Raw genomic sequence first — 15,633 nt, 5'->3', positions numbered from 1 at the left:
TGAGGTAAACATTTACCATTCCGTGCAATAAGATAAAAACTTCAAACTTTATATGGGAAGCGTAATTAACGGGGTGATGAAGTCGTCTGTGTTGACATCTGAAGATGACTTATAATCTGGCCCATAAACCAATAAAAAGGACGGGTTTATCTTTATTTGTTTTTTTTTTTTTCTGGCTGATTATCTGTCCCTAAATACTAAGACTGGACTTTAGACTCACCGGCCTATGTTTTTAAGTGCAGGTGTCCTATCAGAGGAAAGGTTAATATACTCAACCACTTTTATCGAAGGTCGGCAAGAGGGTTGACTTGTCTTAGATATACTTGTATATGGTCATTAAACTTTAAACCGTTTTGTGTACCTGGTGGTTTGTCAGCTTAAGTTATTGCTTTGATATAGGAGAGATTATTAATTGCTTCCACTGGTAGAAGAGAACTGTCAAATTACTTTGTTTACACTGGCACCGACCTCACATTGCATAAAGGTATGTTTGAATAAATGCCTACACTGAGCACAAATACATTTTAACTAAAATACTCTTACGATTTAACTTTAATACCTCAGTTTATGTTTTGTCCCTCACATATATGGGCGTGTGATCACGCTTGGGACCATACATTCAAGTTAACTTTAATTCTTGTTGATAAGCAAATACAGCAAGGGAATTCATGAAGTAATCAATGATACAGGAGAAAAACTGAATTAACTAGCTTTATGCTGTAAAACATGTTTCAACGTGTTTTTACACAATTATTGATAAGTGAAATTTTAGAACGAAATGTGTCTATTGATCTTAGCAGTTTTTTTAGCAGCTAAGTGTAAGCGTGCATTGATGTATTGTGTCAGCCCGTTCGCCTGTCTGTATCTTTGTAAACTGTGTCTTGAACACCTACTTAGATAGATAGTTTTACCCAACTTATACTACATATACACTTAGGCATTGAAAAGACACCTTTTCATTTTTCTGTGACCTTGGCCTATTTGTAACTCCATTTTGGTCATATGCATGTAAGTTATATTTTATGAATGGTTTGTAAACACATTGTCTCTTGAAATCTTCATGTAACTTTCATCAAACTGATGCCATATGTGTACTAAGTGATGTAAAAGATCCCTATTATTTATCATTAACTTTTATCTATGTTTCAAGATCACTAGGTTTTGTCCTCCCATTACCTTACATACCCTGTCTCTTGAGCACCTGCAGCCAGGAATTTTTTATTCAATTTTTAACACGTGCACTTAGTCACGTAGACTGTTGATTGTAACATTTGTAACCAGGTTTTCCACGTACACACTTGGGCACTGGGAAAACGCCATTCATCTTTGGTGACATTGACATTTTTGGTTTTAAGTCCGTTGTTCCTTTGCCTGTATTATCGTACAAATCCTTTCTCTTACAACTGTGCTAATGACCGATGGGTATTTAGCATATGTATTACGTATTACATATGTATGTGTAATCATTGATATAATGTTACCAAGAAGGTGTTTCTATCATGATGATGTTAGCGTTGCGCATGGCCATGGACATACAGTGTTTTTATGGATTTGCTTTTTGTGACAAGACTGGTTCTTGTGCAAATACAGTTGGGGCTGTCGTAAGAAAGTTAGCTAAAAGTGCCAAATTTGTAGACGCAATTTTGTTGCCTTTAGACGTATGACACAGTTACTCTATTTTGTAATCCCAATATTTCACCTTTAATATATGTGTCATGTTAGAGAAGTATTTGCTAAGCTCTTGATTCAGTGACTGTTGAGATCAAAGTCCAACTCATCCTGAACGTGTCAAACATCGAATGACTGACAGGTTTTGGAAACAAAGCTGCCTGAAGCACTGATTAACTCGGTCACTTACCATGTGTCGCCCACTCGATGTCACTTCTCCGGAGAATTAGATCACTTCACTGGTTCCGAGGTCAAAAGTCACAACCAGCTGTTCATTTGACACATTAGTAACGTAAATGGATAGTTTACAACTAGCTAAAAGTATGATGGTTCCAACATTATAGACATTTGGCTAATAATATTTTAAGTCTCCTTATAATGGATCGGGCAATGATATGCGCAGAATTTTAATAAATTTTGGGATATCTCTGTCACAAATGTTTTCAGCTCTGGCTCACTTCGACTGCGTCATGATCTTGACCAATACAACTTTCACTGTTTCCTTTGCGGCTGTGAGTCCAGATTTAAATAATTATATGTCTCGTCCCGGTTGTTGAAGACTGTTTTAAGACTTAATACCAGATTTAACTTTAATCCAAGTGTTCAGTTTTGTACTTATCCCAAAAATAATTGCATAGCAGTATGCTATGCTAAATCCTGCTGATCCTGCTGTTATACTTTGACTTTGGACAACTGCATTAGCTGCTGAGATTGGTTGAAATTTTTGAATTTAAAATATGACTCAGTAACGGTATTACCTGATAGGCTTTTGGATTACTGGGCCCTGTGATGTTTTACGCCGTAACTCAAAAAGATTTCACATTTACGACGGCGGCCAGAATTACGATGGGAGGAAACCGGGAAAAGCCTGGGAGAAACCCACGACCATCTGCAGGTTGCTGCAGGTTGTCTCCCGAAAAATAGGTGGTTAACTCATGCCCTGACCACCGTCATAACAGTCAACAATTTTTGAGCACGGTATGACTTATAGATCCATCAAAGCGCATCAAAATTCATCAGAGTTTATCGAAGTCAGAATTCTGGTTGATTGCCTTCTAAAGGTTATTGAATCGGGAAGACTGCCTTAAAATTGCTGTCGGAATGCTCTGCGATTTTCCCATTTTTTACAGTTTAATTATTCTGAACAAACCATTGCTTTTCCTCTATTCGCTTAGGTTTTGGTTACTCGAAAAGAAACCCAACAAAATTCAACATGTAATTTTTCGTAGTAAATGTAACACGTGTTTGAAACACGTCATACATGTCTTTAATACGTCTGGTCAGGCTGAAAAATACCCTTCACGTCTTACTCGTTATTAAATTCTTAAGGAAGAAGGTTTTGAATTTTTTCATTTTTCTGGAGTGAAAAAGAACAGTAATAAGTGCAATAATAGGTATTGGAAGTCTTCAAGTTGATTGCTGTTGACATTTGTGGAAATTTCTCCCATAATGCCCTTGGGCACGAAATGGCCGGAGTTCTGCAGAATATTGTAAAGCCATAATCATTCATTCCAGTATTGTCCATTTCACTTTAGTAATCATGCGTACTAATAATTTCCTGGTACTGACTAGGGTTTTACAAATATCCGTATAGCTGATCTAAACTGAGTATAGGTCTTTCAGTGCATTGTGATACTTGGTTTCGAACACGTATACACGTTAAAAATTACCAAAGTACATTCAGTTGGCCATAAAATATTTGAACTTATCTGTGGCATATACGATGTATCTCTCATATACTGTTAAACAGGATTTACATTAACATCGTAAACAGTGAAAAGTAGTCATGAAATCTTGCTTACAAAGAATCTTTGTCCGCGAATTTGAAACTGCAATGCGTTTGATATAATACTTACCAGACTGAAGTTGGTTTTGATATATATTGCGTATTTTGCAGGAAATTCAGAAAAGTGTGCCAAAACTGCCTCAGGGGGTAGTGTGGAGGTAACTAGAAGAAAGACGACTCTCAATGGACGCAAGTCCAAAACAAAGAAGATACACAAGAGTAAAAAGAAATCGAAAACTGATTCTCTTATAGATAGGTTTTTCTCCTTTTGGCGAAGCTCCAAAGAAGAAACAGACAGTGACGAGGGTGAAAAGAAAAATGTGCCAAATAAAACTACATTGACGCCTTTGTCTTTGATAAGTACTATAGACTCGACTGATAAGGCAAGGAAGCATAAAACTGCCAAATCTCGAAGAAAACCTGAGAAAGACAGATCAACAAAGGAAACTTTGCAAAGATCTACAGAGTCTAGCCATCATGTGACTAAACCCTCTGAAGATCACCATGACAGCACAAGCTCTCTATCCTCTGCAGAAGAGTCCGCAGCAAAGCCGATTAAACATCGGACAAAGTCGGCAGCAAGAAAAAGGCACGATGATAAATCCAAACGACAGAAATCTGGCAAACGTAATCACCATGGAAACCATCGAAAAGAAAAGAACAGAAAATCCAAAAGTGGGTCCTCGAAACACAAAAATGACAAGTCGTCCAATAATCCGGAGGATGACAAGAAGAAAGATAAGGTGGAAGTTGCGAAACTTGCCTCGTCAAAGAGAAAAAAGGCCAGTAGACCTGAATCCAGGCGCAAAAGTAGTAAACAGAAGCTGACTGACATTATCGGTCAGCAGAATGACATGACCCTCTCGTCCAAAACGAAAAAAGTTCACGAAAACCAACCAGAGGATAATAGAGAGAAAAAAAAGGGCACCAGAAAGCACGGACCTAAAAGAAGAAACCGGAAAAAGTCACGCAATCCTAACTATGGGCATTCGACACCCGAAAGACGCACAGCCTTACTTGCTGGAGGAAGAGGAGAGAAGAATCGAAAAGCCGTCAAGAGCAGAGTGAGGTCACGTGGTGAGAGAAATCACGGCGGGGATGACAGACGGGTGGTGGAAAACTCCAGCAGACGACAGCGTGGGAGAAATAAATCTCAGTACGATTACGAAGACGGTGATTACTACGAGGATTACGATTACAACGAGGATTACGACTACGACTACGACTACGACATTCACTCTGTCGCGCCAGTTGGCCGGAGAAGATACCCTCCACCCCCGGCAGGATATCCTCCCAGACGTGGGGTAGCCAGGGGTAGGGGTCGTAACCAGACTTGGCGAGGGCCACGCGTGTACGACAGGTACTATGACGGCTACTATGACGGCTATTTCGACAGGTATATACCCAGGCGCCGGCGTCCGATCGGTCGGTACGTACCCAGGCGGCCATACGTACCAAATCGCCGGCGGCGACCTTTCTCTGGTCATCGGAGAGGAGAAAATGGTAAAGAGGAATCTGACTCGGAGGAAAAGGGAAACAGACGATCTCGCCCTCGGAAAGAAAGGAAAAGACCTAAACCAGATGTCTCTGGTGAAGATATCCCAGAAGAATCCGTAAGCGAACCGTTTGAGAGCAGTCCAAAGCCTATTACGCCGTTTGCTTTTACCACGAACCCTAAAAGACCGGATACGGATGTCTCCGGAAACGCCAAAGACAAAAAAGACAGACGAAAAGACAGTAAAAAACGAAAAGGAAATCGATTTAAAAAAGACCATCGTAAGAAAACATCAACGATAGCACCCACTTCGGCAAAGCCTGTCACCATAGCAATTTCTAAAACGTTAGATAAAAAGATTCCTGTTAAAGTTGAGATTTCGAAATCCATCGATGCGACTCCGAAAATTAAGTTGGAAACGGGATCAAGGAGGGTGCACACAAAGACCAAAGAGAGTACCCCGAAACCAACTGAAGAAAAGGTTAGTCCTTCAGAAAACAGAAAAGAAAAGACGAAGAAGAAGGCGAAACAGGTTCAAGAAAAGCCTAAAAAGCCGACAGAAAAGAAAGATAAAAATACGTATTTCCTTACCACGACAATGCCAACCAAGCTTGAGTCTGAACACAGAAAAAAGGAGTCGAGGCCTAAGTCTGGCGGTGGTGGTTCTGCAGAGAAGACTCCACAAAGACAGGATTCGCGTAGGAGATGGCCCAGTAGAAACAGAGCAGAAGAATGGAGGCGACAGAGAGAGCGAGATAGGAACAGAGCGGTAAGTCCGTGTACCTGTTTACAAGTCCTGCACGCTACGGCAAATAATATTGTTTTCTAAGAACACGTCCGATGTCTCACCACCCGTGCTCGTGATGACGTTAAGGTTGAATATAATTGTGTAACCGGTGTGCGAGGCTTGTGCGCAATAATATTTATAGTATATATATTTATTTGATATGTATTTAAAAGTGTGTGTTCTTGATTGACAGCTTAGAAAAGTTCATTGTTTTTCATTCAACCATCGTGTTATTATGTACTGGTTCAATTCCGGCCTTGGACAGGGAATGTGTGCATAACCCGCTCTCGCTTGTTACAGCAGGTGCTGGACAGAGGGTTCAGGTAGTTTAGTGTACCACTGTGTAAGTACAATGATTACGTGTCTTTGTTCTGCAGTACCAAGCTCGTCTCCTGAGGTCGAACGTCGCACGGCTATCCGACAGGATCATGGTCTCTTTGGAAACCGTCCTCAAAGCGCTAAGGAGTAAAGTCAACGTGGTAAGTGGTGTTATTTTCGTAAATCTGTAGGCCAGACTGTACTGAAATTATACCTAGCTATTATCCAGAGAGCTGTCAAATATTTACCACCAAAACAACTAATATCACCACTTCTTTAAAGTAAAAGAAAGCTAAAATTCAAACTAATGTTCATCATAAAGTGAAATTGAAAACTATCGTAAAAATGTTTTCATTTATTTTTTCAGATTTTATTGAGAGTGTTGAAAGTCATTAAAATAATTGAAATCTATGGTGGGCTTTATGAGCCATACTGTCGGTAGCGAGGAACACTGACGTCACATCGCCTTTTTTCCTGATGTTCACCAGAAGGAAGGAATTTTTGGGAAGATTATTTCAGTGATCTTTCATTCATGGGTGAAAAGAATTATTTCAACATTCAGTGTCGGGATTAGAGTTGGATAAACTTCCCGTGACGTCAGAGTTCCTAACCTCTGATAGTATGGTCCATAAAGCCCACCTTACAAGGCAAAAGTTTGAGCGCCTTAAACTCTCTTCACAAAAATTAAAAAAACAATAAATGAAAGTATATTTATGGATAGTTTTAACCTGTCTTCTTCGATATTTAGAGGTCTTGTCCTCTAAGTCTTAGAAATTATTTTTCAGGCGTATAACAGGTACGACGGCCTGTTTAACACGACTCGCTATGACATCATGATGGGAGTGAGAGATGGACTTCATGTCGTGGTCAACACCAACGACGATGTGTATGGTGAGGACCAGGTCCCAGGATCACGAAGCTGTCTTAGACTTAAGTCCCTTCTTTGTGCTAACTTCCAAACGGTGGACTAAACCGTAGGAAATTCGATTTTGATACTAATTTGTCTTGGACATTTATGGCAAAATTTTAAAATTAGCATTGAAATTAAAATGTTCAACAATAATACAAGTTAATAGATCCTACTTATAGATCACCATATGCCCGACTCGAAAGGGTCAAGGTCACAAGTGAGTAATGCTTACTTTAGTTTCAGCGGAAGAGGTACAGTGCAGAACAGGGGTTAATATAGTCTACCTTATTTTTCTTCTCTCTACCGTTTTAGAAAGAATGAATGAATTAATGAATGAATGCTTGGGGTTTAATTTACAAGCCTTTCAGAGAAAATAAGCGTACCTTATGTAACCACTATACTACAGTGTACGAAAAAGGGAGAGATGATAATTTAAGACAATGAGACAGTGAACCCAAAAAGGGAGACATATAAAATATGGTAGTCACCAAGTTCCCTCTTGTTCTTTATATCAGGTATAATATTGGACATGTCTCGGTTGGTGCGTCATGTATATCAGAGAGCGCATGAGCAACATCTCATCAATCCATCCACCAGGAGAAGGAAAGTAGAACAGCCTGTCCAGCGCAGGGACTTCCGATCTGCACGACGCAAAGCGGAACAGGAACACAACTCTGCTATGTATATGCTCAACAAAGCCAAGAGGCAGAAAAGGTAAGCCACAACAGATGCCTATTGATGAGAATTTCTACACTCACGAAGTAGGTTATAAGCCATGGCCTTCTGTAGATCGGGTTCATATGGCTTTAAAAATGGTTTTTATTGCTGCCTTGCTTCGCGCTCAGCACTGAGAGGTTAGAACAGTGAAACAGGATTAGTTGGCCTGGTGTCACTATAATGTGACTGACTGGGGTGTCATGTCTGGTGTCTTTGGCATGATACATCAGATGTAGCGCTTTGGCGACATGGACTCGCCCAGCCACAAGAAGACACAGTATATGTATACAAAGCCAATGACTTCTCGTCGTCAAATGAGTGAAAAACTTAAGTACGACGTAAAACCCCAAGCATACATACATACATATACCGATTTTGAAATAAGAATTTGATGAGTGAATGATATGAGTTGAGCTCCACACTGTCAGTAATAACGCATACCTTCGAGGGTTAGAAAAAATTAATTATATTTTTAAACACATTTTGGATTTATAGGTCATAAAAAAACTCTACTGCTACATTCAAGCCAGAAAGATGTTTTTGAAAATGGCCTTTTTCTTTCAGTATTCGTGAAACTGTTATCAATCACTCTTTTTTTTCTGTTGATAACGTTTTGAAGGCGTTGTAGTGAGCTGAAATCGCACAAGATGGGCCTGAAAACGAGGCTGATGAAAATGCAGGCAGAATACAAACTTCGAGAGTTGACCTACTATAGCAACAGGACAATAAGAAGAGTGGAGAATGTTATCCAGTACAACACAGCGCAGCGAAAAATTACCTATTTGAGTGTAAGTAATGAATATTTTGCATTAGGTTTGTCGATGTATCCCCCTTTCAAGTATCTTTGAGTTCAGTCAAATAAAGTAGACACTTTTTCGGTGCTAAAGCTGTAAAGCTGATCACACACCATTTGACTCATTCTAAACAGTGACTTCTAATTATCTGTAATTAACATCACTGTATTTTTATACCTACTTGGGCTACTAGTTCTAGGGGTGTGTAAGCTGCTACTATCATTTGCGAGCAATCACATTGTGCTCGCCACTCTGGGCTTACACTCAATACTGTAGTCATGTGGTATTTTATGTAATCCATTGCTCAGCATGATGCAGTGGCGTCGAAAACGGGCGGATGAAGTTGGGTGTCATGGGGGCCCCACCACTTTTCAAAGAAGCCCGCTTCCTCCATTTTTTTCACCTACAGGGCGAATTTCACGTGAAAATACAATGTAGATGTTGTAGCGCCATAACAGAACTAGCCTAGGTATCAAGGCAAGGCACCAAACACATCCCATGTAAAATGCGCCTAATGTGTTTTGATAGTTGAACCCTTCACGTTATGAAATCCAGATTATTATCATCTGAGTTACATGGCACCATCAGTCAATGAAAGTTTAGCTCTAGTTAATGTGTATCAGCACGTAACCACCTCTACATTTGATGAATTCTTTTCTTCAGGACACCCAGACCATGGCCAAAACGCTTATGATGGAAGCCAAGGATTATAATCAAATGGCCTTCGATTACATCACGGAGTGTACACTGGAGGGATGGGTAAGAGATAGATGTTTTGGAGATTCATGTAATACGACATCATGTCCTTCGCCATGCAAGGTGACAGGAATTTTAAGTAAACATGACCGATGTGCCATGCACAGGCTGTAGACCATTAAGACTGTGGTTTTGCTCTAGGTACTAACTCACGACTTCACATGCCGGTTTGATTATTCTCTGACATGCTAACGCCCGTTAAATGTTGCAGTGTTGAAAGATACACAATGACATGTCAAGGAATGTTGATTATAAATGAAAAAGGGATTTGTTTAAATTGACGGGAAAATACTAATTTATTGGATTGTTAATTGTTTAACGTTGCTCTGCAGATTTTTTTCACTTGTACGTTGGTTGTCGAATTCATCACCCTTTGTACCTGACAAACCTCTTGACTATAAACAAGGCTAGAGAGTCCTGTATTCGAACCTCTGGCCGCATTGTTCATCAATCGGCTGTGTTGAATAAACAAATGAAACCCTAATCATCGAAGACGTATCAACTTTACAAAACATAATGATGCGGAAGGAACTGTCTGTTCGTGATTAGCTATCATTACAAGAGCTTATTTTTTGTTCTAGAAATTAATGCTAGCCACCAGACTGGTGTCACACCAAAATGATGACATTCAGTTTTCATATGGAATTTGTGTTATTCAAATGTTAATACATCAACTTTGTCCAAATGTGACTTCTATACGGAAGTGATACTTTACAGAGCATTGAAAGTAATATTTTTCTCTGCATTGTTGTTCATTTTTTCTTAATGTGAAATGAAATTTTTGCTATTTTAATTAAAATTTGGCCAAACTTTCAGACCAGTATCAGTTGTTCGAGAGTAAAACAAAGCTAAGCTAATGGTTCTAAGATTCTGTGTTCGAATTTGTACACAGTTTCTACAAAATAGCTCAATGTAGCCTACATCGATTTAATTGTTAACCCAAGATTATTATGCTGAACAACCTTTGTTGTTGACAGCGCTGTACTGATGCCCTCCGGGATGCCAAAATCAGGTGGAAGCGAACTAAGGAGCTGTATCAGCAGACACCTCGGGAGAGCCAACCCACCCTGTCCCCTGCGGACAGAAGCATGCTGAGATGGGTGTTGGACCGGGCCAACCAGCATGTCCGGGAGCAGGAGTACCTTAGACAGGTGATTGAAAGGTATAAACCATGGGTAATTTTTTTTTTTTTTTTGATTGATCTTTTACGCCGTACTCAAGAATATTTCACTTATACGACGGCGGCCAGCATTATGGTGGGTGGAAACCGGGCATAGCCCGGGGGAAACCCAAGACCATCCGCAGGTTGCTGGCAGACCTTCCCACTTACGGCCGGAGAGGAAGCCAGCATGAGCTGGACTTGAACTCACAGCGACCGCATTGGTGAGAGGCTCCTGGGTCATTACGCTGCGCTAGCGCGCTAACCGACTGAGCCACGGAGGCCCCCCATGGGTAATTAAAACTTCAGATGTATTGTTGGTAAAACCTTCCATATATCCACTTGCATTTTGGTTATATTTAGGAGTAGCTTATAATAAATAATCGTAAAGGTGATGAACTTCGAAATGTTGACTTTTGCTAACGGTAAATTTCTAGTCAGTGTAGAAGTTAAAAGGGACCTATTTCACAGGACAATCTTTGCAGGATTTAAGTTAAAATTTTAAACTTCAATACTTTGCATAGATAACGACCTAGGGAGTTGAACTTTAGATACATGTATATTAGCACTTGTTGGGTGTTCCCAGTTTTATCTCCTGAAGTCCTAAAATAGCGCTTAGATCAAATTTTATATTTCGACTTTAATGAAATTGGCTAATCTGACAATGTAATGGACTGATTAAAAACACCTCACCTGGGGTTCTGTTTTGTGCAATGCCCGACAAATTAATCTTCAGTATGAATTACCGCTAAATGTCTTATCTGCTGTTTGGACTAATGTATGAAGTGTACCTCAACTGGCCCTTCCTGCTGCATGGTACTCAGAAATTTACAATGTGCGCTATGTCGAAGTTGCTATAGCATACTAGCAATATATCAAGTAGTTTCCAACAAACGGCGTATTTCTCCATTTCACGCAGAGAAGTTTACCCCCTGCTGAGACAGCTGAAGGCAGTGATAGAATACCGGAAACGAGGCCAGAATGGCGATCATACTGGGGGCCACACAGGGGGTGGTACCTCGGGCACAAGACCACGTGACAGAACCACTCAGCAATTAGAGAGATACTTAAAGGATGTTACTCAGGTGAATCACCAAGTTTAACATGAAACATGCAAGAAATAAATGTACTTTTTTGTACACTGAAAAAATTAATCTGTTAATTTTAACAGAAAGCGTGTTATCTAAGAGATGTTAGAATGTATTCTGCTGTTGCAAGAGATTATTCTTGTTAAATATTACACACAGTTCTATTGATTCAACATGAAGACTCCATTAGACTAGCAGCATATTATGTTGAATATGACAGTATTATGTTATAATAATAGAATACATTCTAGCATCACTCAGACAAAAGACTTCCGGTTAAAATTAATTTTTTGAATTTAATGCCCATAAATATAGCGTAACTTTAAAGAATCCTGTAAAATCAAACGTCTTTACGAGCATTTGCATGGTTGCCTTATAACCGTGATGTCATGACCGTAGTCGTGAGTATATGTTTTGACGGTTTTTGCGGAATAAATTCCCATTAAAAAGAGGAAGATTTATAGCCAAATATAAGTCATAAAATATCTTAATAGAACAACAAACCATCCGAACAAACATTACAATATTTTTCTGAGATGAAAACTCTTAGAATCAGACAGGATGAGTGTCTTAGTCACATTTGAAATGTTAGGCCACCATAAGATGCCCACAATATGACGACTGTAATAAATAGGTAATTAAGGCTTTTGGATTTATAGCCAAAAGGTGACAATCAGAATGAATCTTTGTAAAAATCAAACAGCCGAACATATAAACCAACTGCAGCCTGTACCTTGAAATTTTATTCTCTGCAGAAAATCGAAGCAGCTCTGGAGAAATTAAGACTGAGGGTGGGCGTGGTCCCCCCATCCGAGACACGTGACTGTAGATCGGAAGTGGGGTCGGGCGATGATTTGGAGGACTGTGAAACTGATGAAGTGGAGGAGAGTGGGAGCGGCAGTCTGGGGGGAACCGACATAGATGGAGGGCTGCTCTCCAGCGGAGATGGGGCCGAGAATGGCGAAGATGACTTCGTGTTCGTGGACACCAGGACAGACTCCGTTCGTGAAAGAAAGACATCCTTTGGTAATAAGAGCTGTGGCTTTCGCTGACTCTTTACAGTTTTAGTTACAGTTACATGTTACAGTTTTAGTTACAGTTACAGTTTTAGTTACAGTTTTAGTTAATGTTACATATTTAGTTAACCCAAGAAGATCGAAATTTAATTATCTATTTCTTCAATTGTTTTTAAGGTCATTCTCAAGAATTGTTCACATATAGTGTGACATTCAGTTTAATAGGGAGAGGACACCGTAGAAATGTAGAGTGTCCAGGGTAAACCATCAGGGCAAAACACTGAATAACTTTCCCATATGTGACGTACACGTGTGTACATCATATTGGTGGAAGACCATTGGTCTTCAATAAACGTTAGATTGCGCAGAGGGTACTACAGACAGTGAGAGCGGGGAATCTACACGTACTCTGTCTAATCTCTGTCATCAGTCACATGTATTTTTTATGCTACCTTAATGGATATGGTACCTGGGGAAATATCGTTTTGAGGTATCGTTCGAGTCATTACATGGTTAGGTTTATGAAAAAAAAATAAACAAACAAAGAAGTGAAGATGCTGACATTGACTTTTTTCACGTGGAGGATGGCTGATGGAAGGTTTCCTTTTATTATAATACTCTCCATTCTCTCGCTTTGCATAAGGCGTTAAGCAAGCATAAGAAAAAAAAGACCGATGTGTGGTCAAGAGATGCGACGCATGCGTATTTCATAAAAGCAACCCACGATTAAGACCAAGAAGAACCCCATGCTCAACAACAACAGCAGTACTTCCGTCATCACACAAGGCTGCTTGTTGCAGCTAAGAGTGCCAAATAACTCGCTCTGAGATAATATTTTGTCTAACGAACGTGGGTGACCTGACGCCTATCGATGTAATTAGTTCAACGATTATCCGGCGGTCGATTCCGGCAGAACATTTTATTTATGTTTTGTCGTGTAGTTGTAGGTGCTCATAACAGTCAGTTTTCCCACAGGTAATCGGCTAAAAGCAGTCACAGGAAAGCTCCGAGATCGCAGTGAGAAGTTATACAGAGAGGCTTCCAGTATCGCCAGTCGTCTGGCAGGTGAGTTTGAATGTAATTTTATATTTGTAAATATTTGTTGTACCGGTTATGTAACTTTGGCTATTTGCTAATCTGTCAACTGAGGATTCTTCGAGAAACTAGGTGTAGAAACAGACATACCAGACGTCAACTACAATGGACGTCCAAGGGTTAATAACCACAAGACCAATTTCCAAAGCAACCTTCAACACAAACCACTAAAGAACTTGGAAAGTATAAAAATTAGAACGAATTCATATTAAGGGAAGCAGTCATCGGAAAGATACAAAGAATGTTCTAGGTCTAAGACATGAAAATAACAATAACAGTAAGGCTAACAAACTGGGTTGGTTGAACAATGCAGGTCTTCTTTTTAATTCACAATGAGACAAAAAGTATTAAAATGTCTCTCTAAATCAATAACTATGCGACTGGATGTCGAAAACTGCTATGTGAAAGTGAGCCTTAACTTTTTGATGATGGTTGTAGTTATAACGTGACGCAGACATCAGACGGCAACAGTACCTTGTAATATGAAGATGTTTCACTTTTTCCTAGTTAGAATTAGAGCATTAGTAGAGCAAGAAGTAGAAGGTAATTTCAAAATGGGCTTACATACATGCTTAGACCTAATTCGTTCCTGTCGCTTGAAGTCTTTTCTGCATGCAAAGTTATACTCTTTTATTATAATTTCTGCGCGTGAAATGGCCTTTCTTTACCAGAATTTGTTTCAAATGTACTTCTGAATCCTTCAAAATCTTTCATAAAATATGTGAAACTTTATTTAAAACAACTGGTGACCACTATGTTTAGTTTCCCTACAATCGTTCGCCTTGTAGTGCTTCGTGTATCGTCTGGCAGACTAGGTGGAGCTGTAGGGAGAGTGGGAAGTGCCTACCAGGATGGGGTGACCATGCTAACTGCGTGGGGTGAAGACCGGACAGAGTATGAGGCTATCCACGACCGAGTGACCATTATAGTAAAGAACATTAGAGCTTTTAACAAGACCATCAAGGCCAAAGTCCGGAAAGTATATAACACAGTGGAACGAGTGCTGGGTAAAGTGACTGGATCGGGAGGTCAAGGGGGCTTCGCTCAAGTTGTACAATCGGGTGAGTCAATCAGGAAAACTGTGTGTATTTAGTTCAAAACAAAGCCAGGGTTAATAAGGCCTGCGTGGTTACAAATTGCATAAGGAACCTTTCCCGCCTATTAGAGTTACTCTGACCAAAACTGTGTACATGCAGTCTTTTGTTGATTCCTGCATTTGCTCTAACTTTTTGTGGATGACATCTAGATGGAATCAGTCTGCTATTTTAAAATTCTGACATTCATCATAACACTGAGTCCATCAACGCCTTTCAAAACATACGGCGCGGATTTCAAACTCCCATTGATATGTAATTTTATGATGAGATCTCTAATATGATATATAATCCTCACCTATGAAACTAATTCACTCGCTGCGTGGTGGTCACATTGATTGCTAGAATTTCGGTGGTACCAAATGCCTTGCCGTCCACAGCCATTTTGAAGTGTTGCGTGACCTACTCCTGGGTTTGAAATGCCCAGCTGAGATTTGGTATTGAAATCGTCCAGAAAATTATTATATTTCGATTTATTTAATTCAGTCCAAAAAGGCATGAAAAAGAATTTGTATTTTTAGTGCAGGTAAGTTTGGGTGCCATGAGCGCGGACCTCATTGAGATCAGCTCTATGGAGTTGGAGTGCGTAGATGTGAGGTGATTTGTTTGAGAGCCGGCGATGGACTCAGTGTTACGATGAACGTCAGAATTTTAAAACAGCACACCGAGTCCATCTAGATGGACTAATCTAAGACGTGCTCAATGGAGATCAAAACTCCTTTACTACTGAGGTCTAGCTTTTCATGTATAGCTGATGTAAAACAATAAGTATTGATTCATTCTTCCAGGTTTAGCTTCCATTGATTAACCTGACCGCCGTTATGTCAATTAAATATTCCTACACTCAAAAAATTATTCTGTTAACAATCTACTGCAATAGCAGAATATATTCTAGCATCTCTCAGACAACATACTTTGTATTAAAATTATCAGATCATTTTTTTAGTGCA

The 15,633-nt window shown here is 39.7% G+C and overlaps 1 protein-coding gene across 3 annotated transcripts in view; it reads left to right on the top strand.

Annotated features, from left to right (window-relative positions):
* The window catches only part of LOC135466410 (uncharacterized), a 53,921-nt gene that overhangs the window by 19,843 nt on the left and 18,445 nt on the right, over window positions 1-15,633 (top strand). For all 3 annotated transcript variants that reach the window (XM_064743862.1, XM_064743861.1, XM_064743863.1), the window contains 11 exons: window positions 3,566-5,718; window positions 6,114-6,215; window positions 6,840-6,945; window positions 7,480-7,678; window positions 8,301-8,469; window positions 9,139-9,234; window positions 10,209-10,393; window positions 11,310-11,475; window positions 12,234-12,504; window positions 13,470-13,559; window positions 14,378-14,650. In XM_064743862.1, coding sequence (XP_064599932.1) covers window positions 3,566-5,718; window positions 6,114-6,215; window positions 6,840-6,945; window positions 7,480-7,678; window positions 8,301-8,469; window positions 9,139-9,234; window positions 10,209-10,393; window positions 11,310-11,475; window positions 12,234-12,504; window positions 13,470-13,559; window positions 14,378-14,650 — 3,810 coding nt within the window. The remainder of the gene's footprint in view (window positions 1-3,565; window positions 5,719-6,113; window positions 6,216-6,839; window positions 6,946-7,479; window positions 7,679-8,300; window positions 8,470-9,138; window positions 9,235-10,208; window positions 10,394-11,309; window positions 11,476-12,233; window positions 12,505-13,469; window positions 13,560-14,377; window positions 14,651-15,633) is intronic.

The sequence above is a fragment of the Liolophura sinensis genome, chromosome 6 (genome assembly GCF_032854445.1).
Source record: "Liolophura sinensis isolate JHLJ2023 chromosome 6, CUHK_Ljap_v2, whole genome shotgun sequence".
Lineage (NCBI taxonomy): Eukaryota > Metazoa > Mollusca > Polyplacophora > Chitonida > Chitonidae > Liolophura > Liolophura sinensis.
The sequence above is the reverse complement of the archived record's forward strand: the minus strand, read 5'-3'. Positions and strand labels throughout refer to the sequence as shown.